General features: G+C 41.0%; 1 protein-coding gene across 1 annotated transcript in view; it reads left to right on the forward strand.

The window, feature by feature from the left end:
- CRYBG1 (crystallin beta-gamma domain containing 1) overlaps positions 1–17715 on the forward strand; it is a 66650-nt gene that overhangs the window by 45496 nt on the left and 3439 nt on the right. The window contains exons 18-21 of the mRNA XM_038394118.2: positions 2329–2468; positions 12449–12572; positions 13705–13863; positions 16364–16526. Coding sequence (XP_038250046.1) covers positions 2329–2468; positions 12449–12572; positions 13705–13863; positions 16364–16526 — 586 coding nt within the window. The remainder of the gene's footprint in view (positions 1–2328; positions 2469–12448; positions 12573–13704; positions 13864–16363; positions 16527–17715) is intronic.

The following is a 17715-nucleotide window of genomic DNA, read 5'->3' on the forward strand; positions in this document are numbered from 1 at the left end:
CATCACAGGCCATTGGGCCTATTTACCATGAATATTTAAACATCAATTAATTGCCGAAATCATGTTATCCCATCATAACATCTCCTCCATAAACTTATCGAGTTTAATCTTAAAGCCAGATAGATCTTTTGCCCCCACGGCTTCCCTTGGAAGGCTATTCCAAAACTTCACTCCTCTGATGGTTAGAAACCTTCATCTAATTTCAAGTCTAAACTTCCCCATGACCAGTTTATATCCATTTGTTCTTGTGGCCACATTGGTACTGAACTTAAATAATTCCTCTCTCTCTCCGGTATTTATCCCTCTGATATATTTATAGAGAGCAATCATATCTCCCCTCAACCTTCTTTTGGTTAGACTAAACAAGCCAAGCTCCTTGAGTCTCCTTTCATAAGACAGGTTTTCCATTCCTCGGATCATCTTAATAGCCCTTCTCTGTACCTGTTCTAGTTTGAATTCATCCTTCTTAAACATGGGAGACCAGAACTGCACACAGTATTCCAAGTGAGGTCACACCAGTGCCTTGTATAATGGTACTAAAACCTCCTTATCTCTACTGGAAATACCTCGCCTAATGCATCCCAAGACCGCATTAGCTTTTTTCATGGCCATATTACATTGGCAGCTCATAGTCATCCTGTGATCAACCAATACTCCAAGGTCCTTCTCCTCTTCCATTACTTCTAATTGATGCATCCCCAGCTTATAACTAAAATTCTTGTTGTTAATCTCTAAATGCATGACGTTACACTTCTCACTATTAAATTTCTTCCTATTGCTATTACTCCAGTTTACAAGGTCATCCAGATCTTCCTGTATGATATCCTAGTCTCTCTCTAAATTGGCAATACCTCCCAGCTTTGTATCATCCGCAAACTTTATTAGCGCACTCCCACTTTTTGTGCCAAGCTCAGTAATAAAAAGATTAAATAAGATTGATCCCAAAACCGATCCCTGAGGAACTCTACTGGTAACCTCCCTCTAGCCTAACAGTTCACCTTTCAGTATGACCCACTGTAGTCTCCCTATTAACCAATTCCTTATCCACCTTTCAGTTTTCATATTGATCCCCATCTTTTCCAATTTAACAAATAATTTCCCATGTGGCACAGTATCAAATGCCTTACTGAAATCTAGGTAAATTAGATCCACTGCGTTTCCTTTGTCTAAAAAGTCTGTTACTTTCTCAAAGAAGGAGATCAGGTTGGTTTGGCACAATCTACCTTTTGTAAAACCATGTTGTATTTTGTCCCATTTACCATTGACCTCAATGTCCTTAACTACTTTCTCCTTCAAAATTTTTTCCAAGACCTTGCATACTACAGATGTCAAACTAATGGGCCTGTAGTTACCTGGATCACTTTTTTTTCCTTTCTTAAAAATAGGACTGTGTTAACAATTCTCCAGTCATACGGTACAACCCCTGAGTTTACAGATTCATTAAAAATTCTTGCTAATGGGCTTGCAATTTCATGTGCCAGTTCCTTTAATATCCTTGGAGGAAGATTATCTGGGCCCCCCGATTTAGTCCCATTAAGCTGTTCGAGTTCGCAGGGAACTGTTTTTGAAATGAATTGGGCAATGCACAGCTCTCAAAGCTATTGTTTCAGCTCTCTGCAGACGCAGGCAGTTCTCACTGTTGTGGTTTCCACTCTATTTGTATTTTGAAGTTTTCCCTGCAATCAAAAGGGCTAGATATATAATAATTAAAACAACCCCTTCCCCAAAGTTTAGTTTCTGGAGCACAACTCTGTGGGAAGGGGTGAATGCCATGAATTTGACCCCAGAAACATTAATCTTGAGGATTTAATCCAGTGAATGATTAAAAGCATCATGTCCTATGAGAGGAATTAAAAACAAGATAGAGGTGGGCGGGCGTGTGTGTGTGTGAGTGAGTGACTACTGCTTCACTCAAGTGACAGTTCATCATGGGGAGAGCTGGGGATTCGATCAACATTTTAAGCCTTTAAGATCACTTTAAAGCTGCTTTTTCTTGTGGGTTTGAAAATCAGAATTCCCCAGTGATTTTCAACTGATCAGTCCAATGAGTTTAATTAAAATTTGTTTGAAAGCATAATTGTGATGTGTGCATAGCAACATACAAATTTGTGCATATGTATAATCACAAGCACTTGTGTATTGCATGCAAAAAGTGTGTGCATGGGTTGTGGGGAGTTTGGGGTTTTTTAGTAAGCTGCTGCCGGTGAGAGAATGGTTGGGGAATTTCTGATCTTCAAATCTTCAAGCAAAAGAATGCAAAGAGTCTTTGTGGCTTAATGTTCTGGAGTGATGTACATGTATTAAATAGGACCCTTTCTTTTAATATAGGAGCTTTCTGAGCCAAGCATAGCCCTCTTTGAAAAGGAAGGTTTCAAGGGGAAGAAAATGGAGTTTACTACAGAAGTCTTAAATCTCCAGTTCCTAGGATACAATCCTCGAATAGCTTCTGTCCAAGTTTTTGGTGGCATGTAAGTTGCAGTTACTTTTTGCTTCTCTGAAAATTACTTAAAACATGAAATAATGCAAAAAATACTTAGAAGATAAGTGATATCCTATTGGAGTATTACTCTGCAATACATTTCTATTTACTGAGTCAAGAGAGTCTCGGGGCCTACTTACTACAAGATGACTATGTTGGACTGGAAGGTGCTTTGCCCCTTGTAGGAAGCAGGCCATAAGTTCATATAAAATATTTATATAAGAACACATGGTTCAGACCAATGGTCCATCTAGTCCAGTATCCTGTCTTCTGATAGTGGCTAGTGTCAGATGCTTCAAAGGGAATGAACAGAACAGGGCAATTTGTCAAGTGATCCATCCCCGTTTCTGCAGTCCCGGCTTCTAGCAGTCAGAGGTTTAGGGCCACCCAGAGTATAGGGTTGCGTCCCTGACCATCTTGGTTAATAGCTATTGATGGATCTACTCTCCATGAATGTATCTAATTCTTTTTTGAATCCAGTTATACTTTTGGTCTTTACAACATTCCCTGGCATCAAATTCCACCGGTTGACTGTGTGTTGTATGAAGTAGTATTTCCTTATGTTTGTTTAAACCTACTACCTATTGCTTTCATTGGGTGACCCCTGGTTTGTGTGTTATGTTCAGGGGTACATAACACTGCCTTATGCATTTTGTCCACGCCTTTCATGATTTTATAGACCTCTATAATATCCCCCCTTTACTCGTCTCTTTTCTAAGATGACCAGTCCCAGTCTTTATTAATCTCTTTGTATGGAAGCTGTTCCATCCCTATAATAACTTTTGTTGCCCTTCTTTGTACCTTTTCCAATTCTAATATCTTTTTTTGAGATGGGGCAACCAGAACTGTGTGCAATATTCAAGGTGTGGGTGTATCATGGATTTATATGGTGGCATTATAATATTTTCTTATTATCTGTCTGTTCTTCTTCGAGTGATGGTCCTTATTTGTATTTCACATGTGGGGTGTGCATGTGCGCTATGAGCCTGAGTCAGGACGTTTTCTCCCAAGGTAGTGTCTTTAGACCCACCCATGTGCGGTACGTACTCTTGTGCCCCCAAGAGAGGGCATAAGGGGCAGTGTGGGTCGATATCACTCCAATTCCCTCTTACTGCCACATGGGCTCAATAGGAACCCCAATTCCTCCTTCGCTCTTATCTCAATCAGAGAGTTGTTGTGTGCTTGTGTAAATAGTGCTTTCATAGTTTTATAGATTAGTTAAAATAGTTTAGTGTAGTGTAGTCTAGCTAGTACAGAACCTCCCCGGTTGGGGGACACAACTCTTCTCTACCCTGGGACTATGCCCAGAGTCCCAGGCTTCAAGAACTGTCTCTCCTGCCTTCATTCCTTTTCCATCCGTGTCAATCATCAATGGTGCCTCTGCTGTCTGGGCGAGGTGCGGCATCTGTAAGTCCTTCTCACCCAGAACTATAGAGGCCCAGGAGCTCCGACTCTGCAAGTTCCTGATGGAAGAGACTATGAGACCCCAGATTCACTGTGATCCTGGCAGGAAGACCCCCACATACAGTGGCCTCCTCTGACTCGGATTACCTCCCAAACACAAGACATGGTGCAGAGCCATCAGCACCGAAGCCCAAGGACAAGCCTACCAGGAGAGCAAGAAACACTCTAGAGGGCATAAGAGCATGTCCCTACAAAGGACTGCTCATAAGAGAGGCGTTCCCTCCTCGAGGCATACTAGGTCGGGATGTTGCTTCTGGATCCCCTGGAACCTGTGCCGAAAGGGACCCCCCACTTTGCCTGGAGGGTAAGGCAAAGAAGTAGGATCCATTTGTCCCACTGGTGACCTCAGTACCCGGCTGCATGGAGCGCCTATCTATGGGTGTGGCTCTGCATATCTCATTCGCCAGCTCTGATGACTAAACCTTGTCCCTCCAGAGTCTCCATAGACATTCTGTGGACTACAGGACATACAGAGACATTTCTGACGCCAGAGAAAGTGATCTTCCCTTACTCGCAGTCTCCTCTCCTCTTGGGCCCATCCATTCTTCAGGACATTGCTACACCTGAGGATGAACTGCTATTACAGGAGAGGCCCCCGTTCCATCCATCGGAATGGGGTCCTCCATTATCGACGGTTCTGCCGTTTCTGACTGAGCCGTTATCTGACTCAGAGGTGTCCCAGGACATAGTTCTACCAACATCTCCACTGCCATGCAGGAGCCCAGACAGAGAGCTGAGGCACCCTTACCTGCCCAGCTATGACCCCCTTCAGGGAGGCCTGGTACTGCTCTCCTTGGCGTCCATTGGTCTAGGTTTTGGCCCTATAGGAGCCCCTGAAATCCGTACCACCAACATCCAGCACTGTTGCCAGTCTTGTCATTCCTCCCCCATGCGCCAGCTAGCCTCTGTCAGTGTACGAGGAGGAAGACATGAAATCTGTACCACCAGTTCCAACCGGAGCCTCCTTGTCACTGAATCAGGCGGTTATGCTTTGCCACTCTCTCTGTCGGATGATCACCAGTGGTACCAACACCATCTACAGAGGGTGGCTACCAACCTGCAAATTCTGTTGAAGGAAGTCCAGGATCCCCAACATCATTTCCTGGAGATCCTTGAGCCACAGGGTGGCCCTTCCTATAAACAAGGCCATACTGGTGTTAGACTGCCCAGGCTGGTTCGGCACACCCATCATGTGCCCACACCCGAAAAGAGCCGAGAGATGCTATTTTGTGCTGGCCAGGGGGACCAATTTTCTGTTTACCCACCCAACCCCTAATTCACTGGTGGTTCAAGCAGCTGCAGAGCAGGCTCATCAACAACTGCAGAAATCCAGCCTACCAAACAAGGGGTCAAAAGTTGGACCTTCTGGACAGGAAGGTCTTTTCTTTGTAGGGATGACAGTTCCACATAGCTAACTCCCAGGCACTGCTGGCTGAGTTCGACTTCAACATGTACAGCAGGCTGGTAGAGTTTAAGTACAAGCTCTCTGTGGACAACCAGGCCAAGATCCAGGCCTTGGTAGATGAAGGGAAATTGGTGGCTAAGGTGGCTCTCCAGGTTGTGGAGGATGCAGCTGAGACTGTATCATGTTCCATGACCACGTGATTCTTTCTGTGCAGAGGCTTTTCGCTTCAGTCTTCCGGTTTCCTGAGGGAGGCCTAAAACACCATCAGAAACCTCCCTTTTGACAAAGCCTATCTTTTTAATGGCCAGTCCGGTTAGTCTCTGCATTCCTTGAAAGATTGCCAGTCCATTCTGTGGTCCCTGGGAATCTACACCCCAGCTCCCAGTAGCAAGCACCAAAGGCAGCCCTTTGGACAACAGCCGCCTACCCACCCTACTATCAACAGCCACCAGAACCCCCCTCTCTCCCCTGTAAACAATGGAGGTCCCAGGGGGCTCACTTCTCAGCTCCAGCCACTGACACCTAAGCAATCCTCTCCCAGCTGTAGGCCAATGGTCACTTTAGACATGTGGGTCAACACCCATGAGCCACCTATTTTGCTGCCCATCATCTTTGCTGTCTGCCTTGCCCTCTTTGCCCACAGTTGGGGCAAGACCACCACAGACAGTTGGGTACTGGAGATCATCCATCATAGATACTCCATAGTTTTTCCTTCCCTCCTCATCGCCCTCCCACCCAACCCACTTCAGGGGATCCCTCTCACCAATTGATTCTTCAGCAGAAACAGACTCCTTGCTCTTCAAGGGTGCGATAGAGGGCATCCAGCCTGACCTTATTTCCTCATCCCTGTGGAGGGTGGAGGCCCATCCTGGATCTTGGTCAGCTAAATATATTAATCAGAAAGCTGAAATTCTGGATGATTATTTTGGCATCAATAATTCCCTCCCTCCAGGAGGAGCATGGTTTGTGGCTGTAAACATGAAAGATGCATACTTTCATGAGGACATCCATCCATCTCACAGGAAGTTCCTCCGTTTCAAGGTCAGGGACCAACACTACCAGTTTCGCATTCTTCCCTTCAACATAGCGACCTCACCAGGGATTTTTTTACGAAGGTGTTCGCGGTCACAGCAGCTCAGATGAGACATGAAGGGACATACAGTATTCCCTTAACTGCATCACTGGCTACTAGTGGGGCAATCATGGCAAGAAGTTGTCTTTGTGGTCCAGTTTCTTTGATGCCGCCTCGCCTCTTTAGGGGTCTCTGTAAACAGACAAGTCAGTTTTGTACCCACAGAGAAGGTAAACTTTATGGGGCAGGACTAGACTCTCTCTCCATGAGCTTTCTGTCAGCAGACTGGTTCTCCACAATGAGCACCTTGATCATCCACATTCACTGCAAACCCTGCACCACAATTTGCCTGGTACAGAAGTTAGCCTTACCGACCTGTCATTGCCAGGATCACATCTGGAACATTTTTTTAAAACTGGCATTGCATTAACTGCTCTCCAGTCATCTGGTATAGAAGCTGGTTTAAGCGATAGGTTATACACCAGTTAGCGAAGACTAATGCAAAGAATTAATTTAGATTCTCCGCAACTCGACCTTGTCCTTCTTAAGTGCTTCTTTAGCCCCTCAATCTTCCAGTGTCCTCACTGATTGTTTAGCAGACTTCCTGCTTCTGATGTACTTTAAAATAAAATTTTTGCTGTTAGTTTTCATGTCTTTTATGCTAGTTGTTCTTCAAATTCTTTTTTCGCCTGCCAATTATACTTGTACACTTGACTTGCTGGAGTTTGTTCCTTTCTATTTACTTCAGTAGGATTTGACTTCTAAATTATAAAGATGTCTTTTTGTCTCTTAACTACCTCTTTTACTCTGTTGTTTAGCCCTGATGGCATGTTTTTGGTCCTCTTTCTATTTTGTATTTTTTATTTGGGGTATATAGATAGTTTGAGCATGTATTACGGTGTTTTTAAAGTTTCCATGGAGCTTGCAGACATTTCACTCCTGTGACTGCTCCTTTTTCATTTCTGTTTAACTAGCGGCCTCATTTTTGTGCAGTTCCTCTTTTTAAAGAGAAATGCTACTGTGATGGGTTTCTTTGGTATTTTTCCCCCTACAAGGATGTTAAATTTAATTACATTTTGATTGCTATTACTGAGTGGTTCAGCAATATTTACCTCTTGGATGAGATTCTTTGCGCCACTTAGGACTAAATCAAAAATTGACTGTCCCCTTGTGGGTTCCAGGACTAGCTGCTCTAAGAAATAGTCATTAATGATGTCCAGAAATTTTATCTCCAAGACAACATATTCGCAGTCAGTATGGGGATAATTGAAATTCCCCTTTATTGCTGGTTTTTCTGTTTTTGTAGCCTCTCTGATCTCTCAGAGTATTTCACAATCACTGTCACCATCCTGGACAGGTGGTCAATAGTATATTCCTACTTCTATGCTCTTATGATTGAAGCATGGGGTTTCTATCCATAGACACAGTTTGTCATTTAAGATTTTTTTACTATATTTGACTCTGTGCTTTCTTTCGCGTATAGTGCCACTCCAGCAGCATGACCTACTCTCATTCCTGTATATTTTGTATCTTTGTATTACCATGTCCCACTGATTGTCGTCATTCCACCAAGTTTTGCCTATTATATCAATATCCTCATTTAGTACAAGGCATTCAAGTTCCTGCATCTTGGTATTGAGGCTTTTATCATTTGTATATAAGCACTTATAAAATTTGTTAATATTCAGTTGTCTACCTTCATGTGATATAATTGAATGGGACTTTTTTTCGTTTGACTGTTTTTCTTCCGTTCCTACTTGTAGTTTTTCAACATCTACTCTCTCCTCTTTACTAGGATATAGAGTATTCCCTTTAATACAATTCCCTTTAATAAATCTTCCCCTAATGGATGTGTCTATCTGAACTACATGCTCCTCCGTACCTGTCGACTTCCCCCCAGCCCTTAGCTTAAAAATTAACTCCTCTATGACTTTTTTTAAAAATTTTACATGCCAGCAATCTGGTTCTGTTTTGGTTTAGGGGGAGCCCATCCTTCTTGTATAGACACCTCTTTTTCCCCAAAAGTTCCCCAATTCCTAGTAAACCTACATGCCTCCTCCAAATGCCACTGTCTCATCCATGCATTGGGATCCTGCAGTTCTGCCTGTTTAACTGGCCCTGCATGTGGAACTGGAAATATTTCAGAGAATGCTGCCATGGAGGTCCTGGACTTAAATCTCTTCCCCAGCTGCTTAAATTTGTCCTTCAGGGTTTCTCTCCTACCAGTTCCTAGGTCAGTGGTCCCCAACCTTTCTTGTGGGAATAGCAAATTGCTATTGCGGCAGCGGGAAGAAGTGTCGCCGCTGAAATGCCACTGAGAAACGTCAACGCTTCTCGGCAGCATTTCCGCGGTGCAGGCGCACAAAAATGCCCTGGTGGACACCATGACACCCGCGGGCACTGCGTTGGGGACCCCTGTCCTAGCTTATTGGTACTTATGTATATGACAACCACTGGCTCCTCCCCAGCACTGCACATAAGCCTGTCTAGATGTCTCGAGAGGTCTGCAACCTTTGTGCCCAGCAGGCAATTCAGCATGCAGTTCTCCAAGTCATCACAAACCCAACTATCTATATCCTAATAATTGAATCCGCCATTACTATTATCTGTCCCTTTCTAATAATAGGGGACCCTCACCTGGAGAGGTATCCTCAGTGCAAGAGGATACCATGATATCATTTGGAAGGAGGGTCCCAAACTACTATAATTTGGTTTTAAAATAATATACAACCTTAGTCCCTTATCCAGGAAGCTGATATGTGAAGCCCCATCAAAGTCATCTTGCAGGAAGCGGGCCTTGCATAGCAGTCTAACAAATCCATGAGATCAAACCAAATCTGAGTTAAGGCTTCCACGGCACAGTATTGTTCATAGCTTTTATGAATGGGATATACTGTTCTTATCTCGATGCATAGGGAATGGTTTCAGTAAGTCTCCTGTATTTACTGTATTATCTAGGCACTATGGATAAAGTAAGAATAAATGACAACTTTTATTATTAGCCTGCTTCTACTGAAGTTGGTGGCAAAACACCCATTGACTTTAGCAGTAGTAGGATCAGCTCTTAAGTTATGAATTTCATTTCTTTAGTCAATTTAAGGTAAAAGGCTTAGGACACTTTAAAAAAAAATTGAGTTCTCTAATTTAACACACACAGGTCAATTGTATGTGCAAAATTTCCACGCACACAAAATTAGAAGGTGACTTGAGGTGGTTTGAAAAGTCATCCTTAGATGTGTGAAAGTGAGCACTACAATTAGACTACTCCTCTAGTGCCTGCCTAATGTAAATACCACCTCCAAATTACTTGCCTAAAACATATTAGCTTTTAATTTTTTTATTTAGTGAATCACTTTTTCCAAAATGTTGCATTTAAATAATTGGGGTTTTTTTTTTAAGTTAAAATTGCAAACTCTGGGAGCCCAGACTGTAGTTTGCTCATCACTGCCCTCAACTATATGGGTTAACTCAGATCTTCTTCAATCGCCCTCATCTGCCTGAGCTAGTAGGGATTTTTTCTTTAGCTCACTGGGTAGAGGTTTGAAATTAAAGGTCATAAGTAGAGCTGTACAGAGGATAGGAATTCCATTTAAGAAAGGATTTTGACATTTGTCTTTGTTTTAGGAACGAACCCTGTACATTTCTTTGGGGGGAGGGGATTCATTTCAGGTCTATTGAAATGTTTTTTTGTTTCTCTTTTGCCTTATTTTATATTTTCTGATATATAATATAATGGACACGATTTTGCCACGTTTTACAACTTTGGAACTGCATTCTCCAGAAAGGTTCCATCGAAGCTTTTCCAACCAGCTCTAGCCACAAGTCTTTTCCTCCATCTAGCTGGCAGATTGTGGCATCTCTGTGTATCCACAGATCATTAATTGGTGTTTGACTCTGGACTAAACTGTAAGTGTAATACAGTGGACTGGCCCTTTAAGGCTGACAGGGGAAACATCTGGGGCCAGCACTACCTCATTTTATGAAAAAAACAGAAAGTAGTCTCAGGCAGTAGATAGCTTGGGAAGCATGTCTAGCCTACTGCCTCTATTCATAATTGTACTAGGATAGTTGCAGTAGTACAACTTCTGTGTGTAGACAAGTCCTATGGACAGGAGCAGGCATTCTGTTTGTTTTAAAAGTTCACTTGAAGCTCCCTCATTATTATATTGAAAAGGAGTTGTCTCAGTCACTCTGAGCCAATGGATACTATACAATTACTGATCCATAACTTGACACTTTTAAGTCTGTTATGCAACTCCCTTAATTATGGCTAGGTGAGGGGTCAGATTTCCATAATAACCAGATGGTCATTTCTTTGTAAAAATATTCAAATACTTGCACTTTGATTGATTGAGGAATGGAATTAGCCAATCGGAATGGATGGATTTGCTTTTTCTCGTCTTCTGTTTGGAAGACATAGTCTGAGGCCAAAGACCAATTTGTTTCTTGGCGAAGGATGTGGTGATTGTTCAGTTAGTGGAAGTATACCCTCAATTATACATGTGCTCCCTACTCTGTTACTTAAATCCCTTTGTTCTGCATGTTCACAGCCCTCTGCATTTCCTATCCATATGCCATACGTTGTATAAATGGCTGTCAGCTGCTGAACCCCCTTCCACCAACACCAGGTTTCTCAATATCTCAGTCCCCCCACTCTTCCTTGCCCCTTGAACTGAGGCTTAGCCTTACCCTTTCATGGAGAAAAGGATATCTACACTTTAAATATTACAGCTGCAGCTGCTGTAGTGCTTCCATGCAGTCACTACCTATGCCGATGGGAGAGTTCTCCTCTTGGTATAGGTAATCCATCTCCCTGAGATACGGCAGCTAGGTGGACAGCGGAATTCTTCCATTGACTTAGCGCTATCTACACCAGGAGTTAGGTCGGCATAGCTACCTCTCTCAGGGCTGTGGGTTTTTCACACTCTGAGAGACGTAGCTATACCAATGTAAACTCCTAGTGTAGACCAGGCATCAGAGTGGTTCATTTTAAAATTAAATTATCTAGGGGCAGATGGGTGATGGGCTGGGGAGGAGCTCAGAAATTAAGGCAGTGACCACATTTATTGTAGGCATGTCCTGGGGGACTACTGAGGAGCCAGTCACAAGGGAGAGATTTTTAGGGCAGACGGTACAGAGAAATTTGCATAATCACTGTAAGGTTATTGAAAATGTATGCCTATCTCATGCTCCCAGCTAATCAGAGTGCAGGGACTTGCGTACATGAAAGGGAACTAGACAACTGCCCTGCTCTGTGGCCCATTTCAGAGTAATAAAAAATAATGAACATTCACCCCTCCTGTTTTGTCTGATACAGTATTTTTGCAGTCACGAGCAAATTCTGGCAGGATCCTGCAAATATAAGGCTGCCAGAAAATCTGTGCACATTCTGTAAAGTGCCAGGCAGAACTTTTCCATACCAATCCTGGCACTCTCCTACTTTCCACCTTTCCCCTGCCCCCCAAAAAAAAATCCTGGAGAGGGACATCCTAGGATAGGACATAGGTGACAGGTGTGTGTTCGTGCTTACAACTCCCCCATAGTGCGGTTGTCCCTATTTAACCCAAAACCCTCTGCGTGTGTTGTGGATATTCAGTTCCTACAAGCTAGTAAAAAGGTACACAACACGACTGATTTTGCAGCATATTTACAAGCCCATTTTGGTTGACCACGCTGTGTTTTTCCTGAAATGGTGTCATTATACATAAAAATATTATACTTCATGCTCTCTCTAACCTATGAAAATGTTTTCTTTTTAGTGTGATTTATAAATGGAAATATTTTAAAATTTGAGCACAAATCTACTAATGCCTGAAATCAGGAGATAATTTTATTATTTTGGAGACCACTTAAAAAGAAAGAGGGTCCTAGTTGTTAGTACTACTAACTTAAGCACTACTTTTTCATGACACAAATTTCTATCTAAAATATCACTTCTTACAATTTCAGAAGCGGTATTTAATTGACATTTTAATATAGATGATGCTTGAGAGTTAATAAACATGAAAGTATATTTTGTTTTATTCAGGTGGATAATCTATGAATACAGTAATTATAGAGGGCGTCAGATGTTGTTGTCACCAAGTGAAATCCCAGACTGGCGTAAATTAAGTGGCTATCATCAGATAGGTTCTCTACGACCTTTATTACAGGTGAGAAAGGCTGTGGTCTACTTCGGGGCCTGAGAGTTTGCATGAGATCCTCTTTATAGACTTTCTGTGTGTGTGTGTGTGTGTGTGTGTGTGTGTGTATATATATATATATAATTTTTTTTTATTGCCAAGTTTATCTCATAGTCAGTAATTGCTTCTGGTACTACACAGTCAAAGGTAACATTAAACAGCAGAAATAGCGAACATGGAAGGAGGTTCTCTTCAAAATTTTGTCTTCAATAATGGTGATGCTGGTTGTGCCATTTGGCTTCACAATACTATCTCCCAAAGTCTGAATTGTCTATTATGCACACATTAAACTAAATATGTTGTTTTTGTGCAATTTACTTTGACTGAATTACAACAACCAGTCAGGATTCTTAACTTCCCACTGGTCACAAGCATTCTGATATCTGTATTGTCATGTGCTAGTCTCAGAAATTTAGGAAATGAAGCTGTTAGTTTTTTGGATACTAGCCAGAGGCACTTTCATCTGTGTAGACATTAAAAAAAAATTTAAAAAATCCATTCTCTGTTTATATAATAAACTCTTAAATGCACAAATTGATTTGTGAATATAATGTATAGAGTACTGTCATGTTTTTTTAGAAGTATTGGCTAATTTGAGGGCAAGTGCCATAACTGCTTAGATTCTCATGCTCAGACTATTCTGTCATGCGCTAACATCTGTGGTGCATACTGAACCAGTTTTTATTGAGAAATAACTTTCTGCAGTTCATGAATCATTTTATGTTTTTAATTATTAGAACTGGGCTAGAAATTAAAGAAGTGCCCGGCACCAATAATGAATGTATTGGGTCCCTCTCCTAGAACTGTCCTTGTTCAGGCCTGCTTCTGAACTGCTTAGCGTTATGCAAAGTGAGGATAAGTGCATTTTGATTGCCCTATCTAAGGTACTGATGCTGATAGTGAACTTTCAGAATCTGGTTTTCCTTAGAAATGGTTTTTGTTTGTTTGGGTTTGTTTTTTAAATGCCCTTAGAGGAAATCCAAAGTCTAAGGGACAAAGATCCCAAGTGCACCACTGAGTAGTGGTTACTCTGTGGTTAACCAAAAGCACTGTGTGTTCCTGCATTCGAGAGTTTAGCTAAAGAGCTGTGGTGTTTTCATAGAAACGTGTATACTTCAGACTTCGAAACAAGGAAACTGGAAAGTTCATGTCAGCTGATGGAAATGTGGATGATTTGAGTCTTCTCAGAATACAGGTTACAGAAGATAGTAGATCAGATGACCAGATCTGGGTTTATCAAGATGGATTCATCAAATGCAGGGTGAGGTTTAAACTTAGTTGATTGATATTGTGTTTATGCATCAGACTGATGTTTCTTGAAGAAAATAATTACATCTGGTAAGATTTTTGTAATTCAGAATCCTTTTCAGGCTTGACAGAAGAATTGAACATTTGTTTCATTTAAAAATATTTTGTTTACTTCAATAGTAAAAAGTTCCCATTGAACATTAGTTTAGTTTAGTTAGTTAAACAAACACACCATGTACTCTTGACTTTCTAAAATTAATTTCTGCTGTCTTCCTTTCTTCTTTGTTTGCCATGTCTCACTCTTCTCCAGTTCACTTGAAACATAATTTTTATGTGTTTTCCTCAAACTCATCCTTTTTTTTGATTATATAAACATCTCATAACAAACAGTGTATTTTCCATTTTTCTTTAGCTGAGTTAAAACACACTAGATATTTGAGTCCAACATGTTTGATTTGAGTGTTTCTGCTTGTTGAAGAACATTAGGGTCATACATACAATTGAGTCCATAACATCATGTTCTTATGCATTGTTTTCCCTCTGTCTGTGTGTCTTCTTCCCCCTCCATAAAAATGTCAATTAAAATATCAAAACAGGGAAAGCTTTTAAAGTATGGACCTTCCTGATAATTTCCCTTTTCAACACCTTTATTAAAATTGTTTGCAGAATTCAGTATTTGGACAATATTGTGTTGAAGCTTACACTCAGGGTTTATGGTATTTGGCATTCCAGCAAGATGAAATGGCAAAACCCTAAAAATCTTCTTGCTGATGCAAATTATTAGTATAAACTTGGTTTCTGACTAAAGCCTTGATCCCTCCATGGACTTAAGCATGTGCTTAACTTTGTGCACTATAAGTAGTGCCATCGAGGTCAGTGGCATTACTCATAGTGCATAAAGTAAAATATGTGCATTAGTCTTGCAGGAATTGGCGTCTAAAGTGAATAAAATAAATTTAATACTGTGAATCTGCTTGAGTGCAAAGAATCGTGACCTATTTCATAACATTGTATAAATTTAATAGAGCCATTTTGTAAAGGGAGCGTTTTCTCTCCATAACTGTGTCAATTATACAAATCTTCCTCTCCAATTTACTGAGGTACTGTTTGGACATGCACAGAATAGACGCTCTCGTAAAAAAGGAATTATATAGACTGTAAAAATGAGGCCAAGTGAGCAAACAGCTTTAACAACATCACGTGCAAAATACTTTCCTCATGACGGTAGTTCTGTCTCAAACTGAACATATTACTACTTGGGCAGTGTTGTAATATGGCTATGGATGGCTGGTATCTCAGTCCTCTCATTTCAACATAACCCATTTGATTTATTCTAAATAAAACTTATGGTGCACAGAGAATTCATGGGGATGCAGCTTGTGCTGTACTATAGTCATGTAGGTTAACTAGCAAAAGTTTAGGATTGCTACATTATTTGCAATAATGACTGAACTATGCCTGAGTTATGCCATTGCTCTTTAGAAGTACAAACGAAAGCTTTATACCATGCTGCCAGTGTGCTCTGACACGTGTATATTGAAAAACAAAGGAGGATAAAAGACTGTATTACAACTGTTTGTGAGTTCCTGTAAAGCCAGGTTGCCTTATGCCCTGAGTCACAATAACAAGCCATGTCCTAGGCATCCAGGAAGCAGCTGAGAACTTTCCTAGCTAGCTAAGTGACAACTGGTGAGTTGCCATAAAACTCATTCCACGGTAACTGGAGGGAGCAGGGGAGTATTTTACAGACCCACTCCCTGGCTGGCAGAGTAGAGCGAAAGAAATGGTGGTTTAATACAACTTCTGTGTGAGCGCTGAATCTTTGCTAGCCTAGCAGGAGGAAATTAGTAGATTAGAGTACAGGTGAGAAGTTTAGAGATACAGAATGAAGTAAACATATTCCAAGACCTGCAATTTATTCTTAGCTTCTGAAAGTAAAGTATCTTGTTAAGTAATTAGCTATCTACAGGAGTCTTATGGTAATCTTCAACATTGGAAATCATTGTTTATACAAAATAATGTAACATTGTATTTGGCATTGTTATTGCCTAGTATTGGCTTGTGGGCAGTAATGCAAGTGCTGGTGATATAATGGGTGGGGAAGGAATATTGCAAGAGTGCTGCTGTACCCAGAGGCTGGTAAAAATGGAGAACTTTAGAGGTTACACCCCCAAAAAAATTGTGGTAGCCCTTTTTCAAAAATTCCTTTGCTTAGTCTAAAACAGCTTTAATGTTTCTCTCAAATGAATCTGTTTTGCTAGTCCTCTATAGTAAAAAGAAAAGCATCACAATGGAGGCTGCCATCAGAAAGAGGATCATGGGGAAAATAAGTAGTCTAGAGTCGAATGTGGATGAAACCCTTTCCATTACCAACAGAGGGGGAGTGATGACAAGAACCACAATCTCCTGCCTATGCCCTCCATCCGTGACCAGAAAACCTGGGGTACAGATATTGTTTCTACAGCTACACTAAGGCCCCTTGACTGACTGCTGTTGTCTTTTCAATTATACAGATGGCTGAGGATTGCTGCTTGACAATTGTAGGAAACCTTATAACTCCTGGCTCTAAACTAGGCCTATCACTCGAGGAGAATGAAGATAAGCAATATTGGTGTGTTAATCCTGATGGCAGGATCCATAGCAAAATGAAGCCAACATTAGTTTTAGATATCAAAGGTAAGAATCTGTTGCCTTTCGGTGTGATTTTAATTACACAATGTTTACGGTGGACTATGTGCTGAAAGTGTTCCTATAGATTAAGGATGGTTTTATAGATTCCAGATTTTAATCTGGGATCTGTAGGGACTATTCTGATCATCTAGTCTGAACTCATGTATTACAAAGGATATAGGATGTCACCCAGTTATTCTGATAACTAGCTCAATAGCCCATGGGATTTATCTGGCTTGTGTTTCTTCATGGCCCCTATGTGCATGTGTAAGTATACAGAAATACCCCATTGTTCTTACTAATTTAACTTGGTGATATACATAAAACACTTCTTAAATATAAAATTGATTTCTTTTCTTCAGAACGTTTTTCTTTAGTTTTCATTTGTATTGAGTGAATTGTCTAACACATGCAGACTTGCAATACAAAAGGACAAATAATTTAAAAATAGCTGTTCCTTTAATGCAAAAACATGATTAATATTAGACCAAACTAAGATCTGTATCCCTTGCTACATATTTTACAGCTGCTTTTGTTATACCATTTTAAGATTGTTTCATTTAGATGTTATCCTCACTCTGTCCTTGTGATTTCATAGGCTGCATAGTAAACCCACCGGTATGATAAGCAGCAGAACTAACAACTCACCATTGTTGTGTTTTCTCATCCAGTATAACTCGTTCTCTCCAGTTTACTCACGTTACTTCTCTTTTAAAGCAAATACTATCTCCCCAAAACACCACTCGTTAACTTTACTCATTTAAAACCAATTTTGAAATAATGCTGTAATATTAATCAGAATAGCTGTTACAAATACAAAACGACCTGAGTAAACTATTAATGCTTTATTGAGACAAACATGGAAACTGTTGGCAGAAATGTGAGGACAGGATTACGCAATGTTTGCCTATATAGTTCCTGTCGCAGACTAGCACTATCAGTTCTTTTTCCCCCACGAGTACTAAAATTAATCACAATTTTAACTGTGTAATCCCTAATTCTTTTACAGCAGTGGTTCTCAAACTTTTGTACTGGTGACTCCTTTCACATAGGAAGCCCCTAAGTGCCACCCCCCCTTTATTAAAAAGTGTTTTTAATGTATATATTTAACAGCATTATAAATGCTGGAGGTGAAGCAGGGTTTGGGGTGGAGGCTGACAGCTCATGACCCCCCCCCATGTAATAACCTCGCGAC

The sequence above is a fragment of the Dermochelys coriacea genome, chromosome 3 (assembly GCF_009764565.3).
Source record: "Dermochelys coriacea isolate rDerCor1 chromosome 3, rDerCor1.pri.v4, whole genome shotgun sequence".
In the NCBI taxonomy this organism is placed as follows: domain Eukaryota; kingdom Metazoa; phylum Chordata; order Testudines; family Dermochelyidae; genus Dermochelys; species Dermochelys coriacea.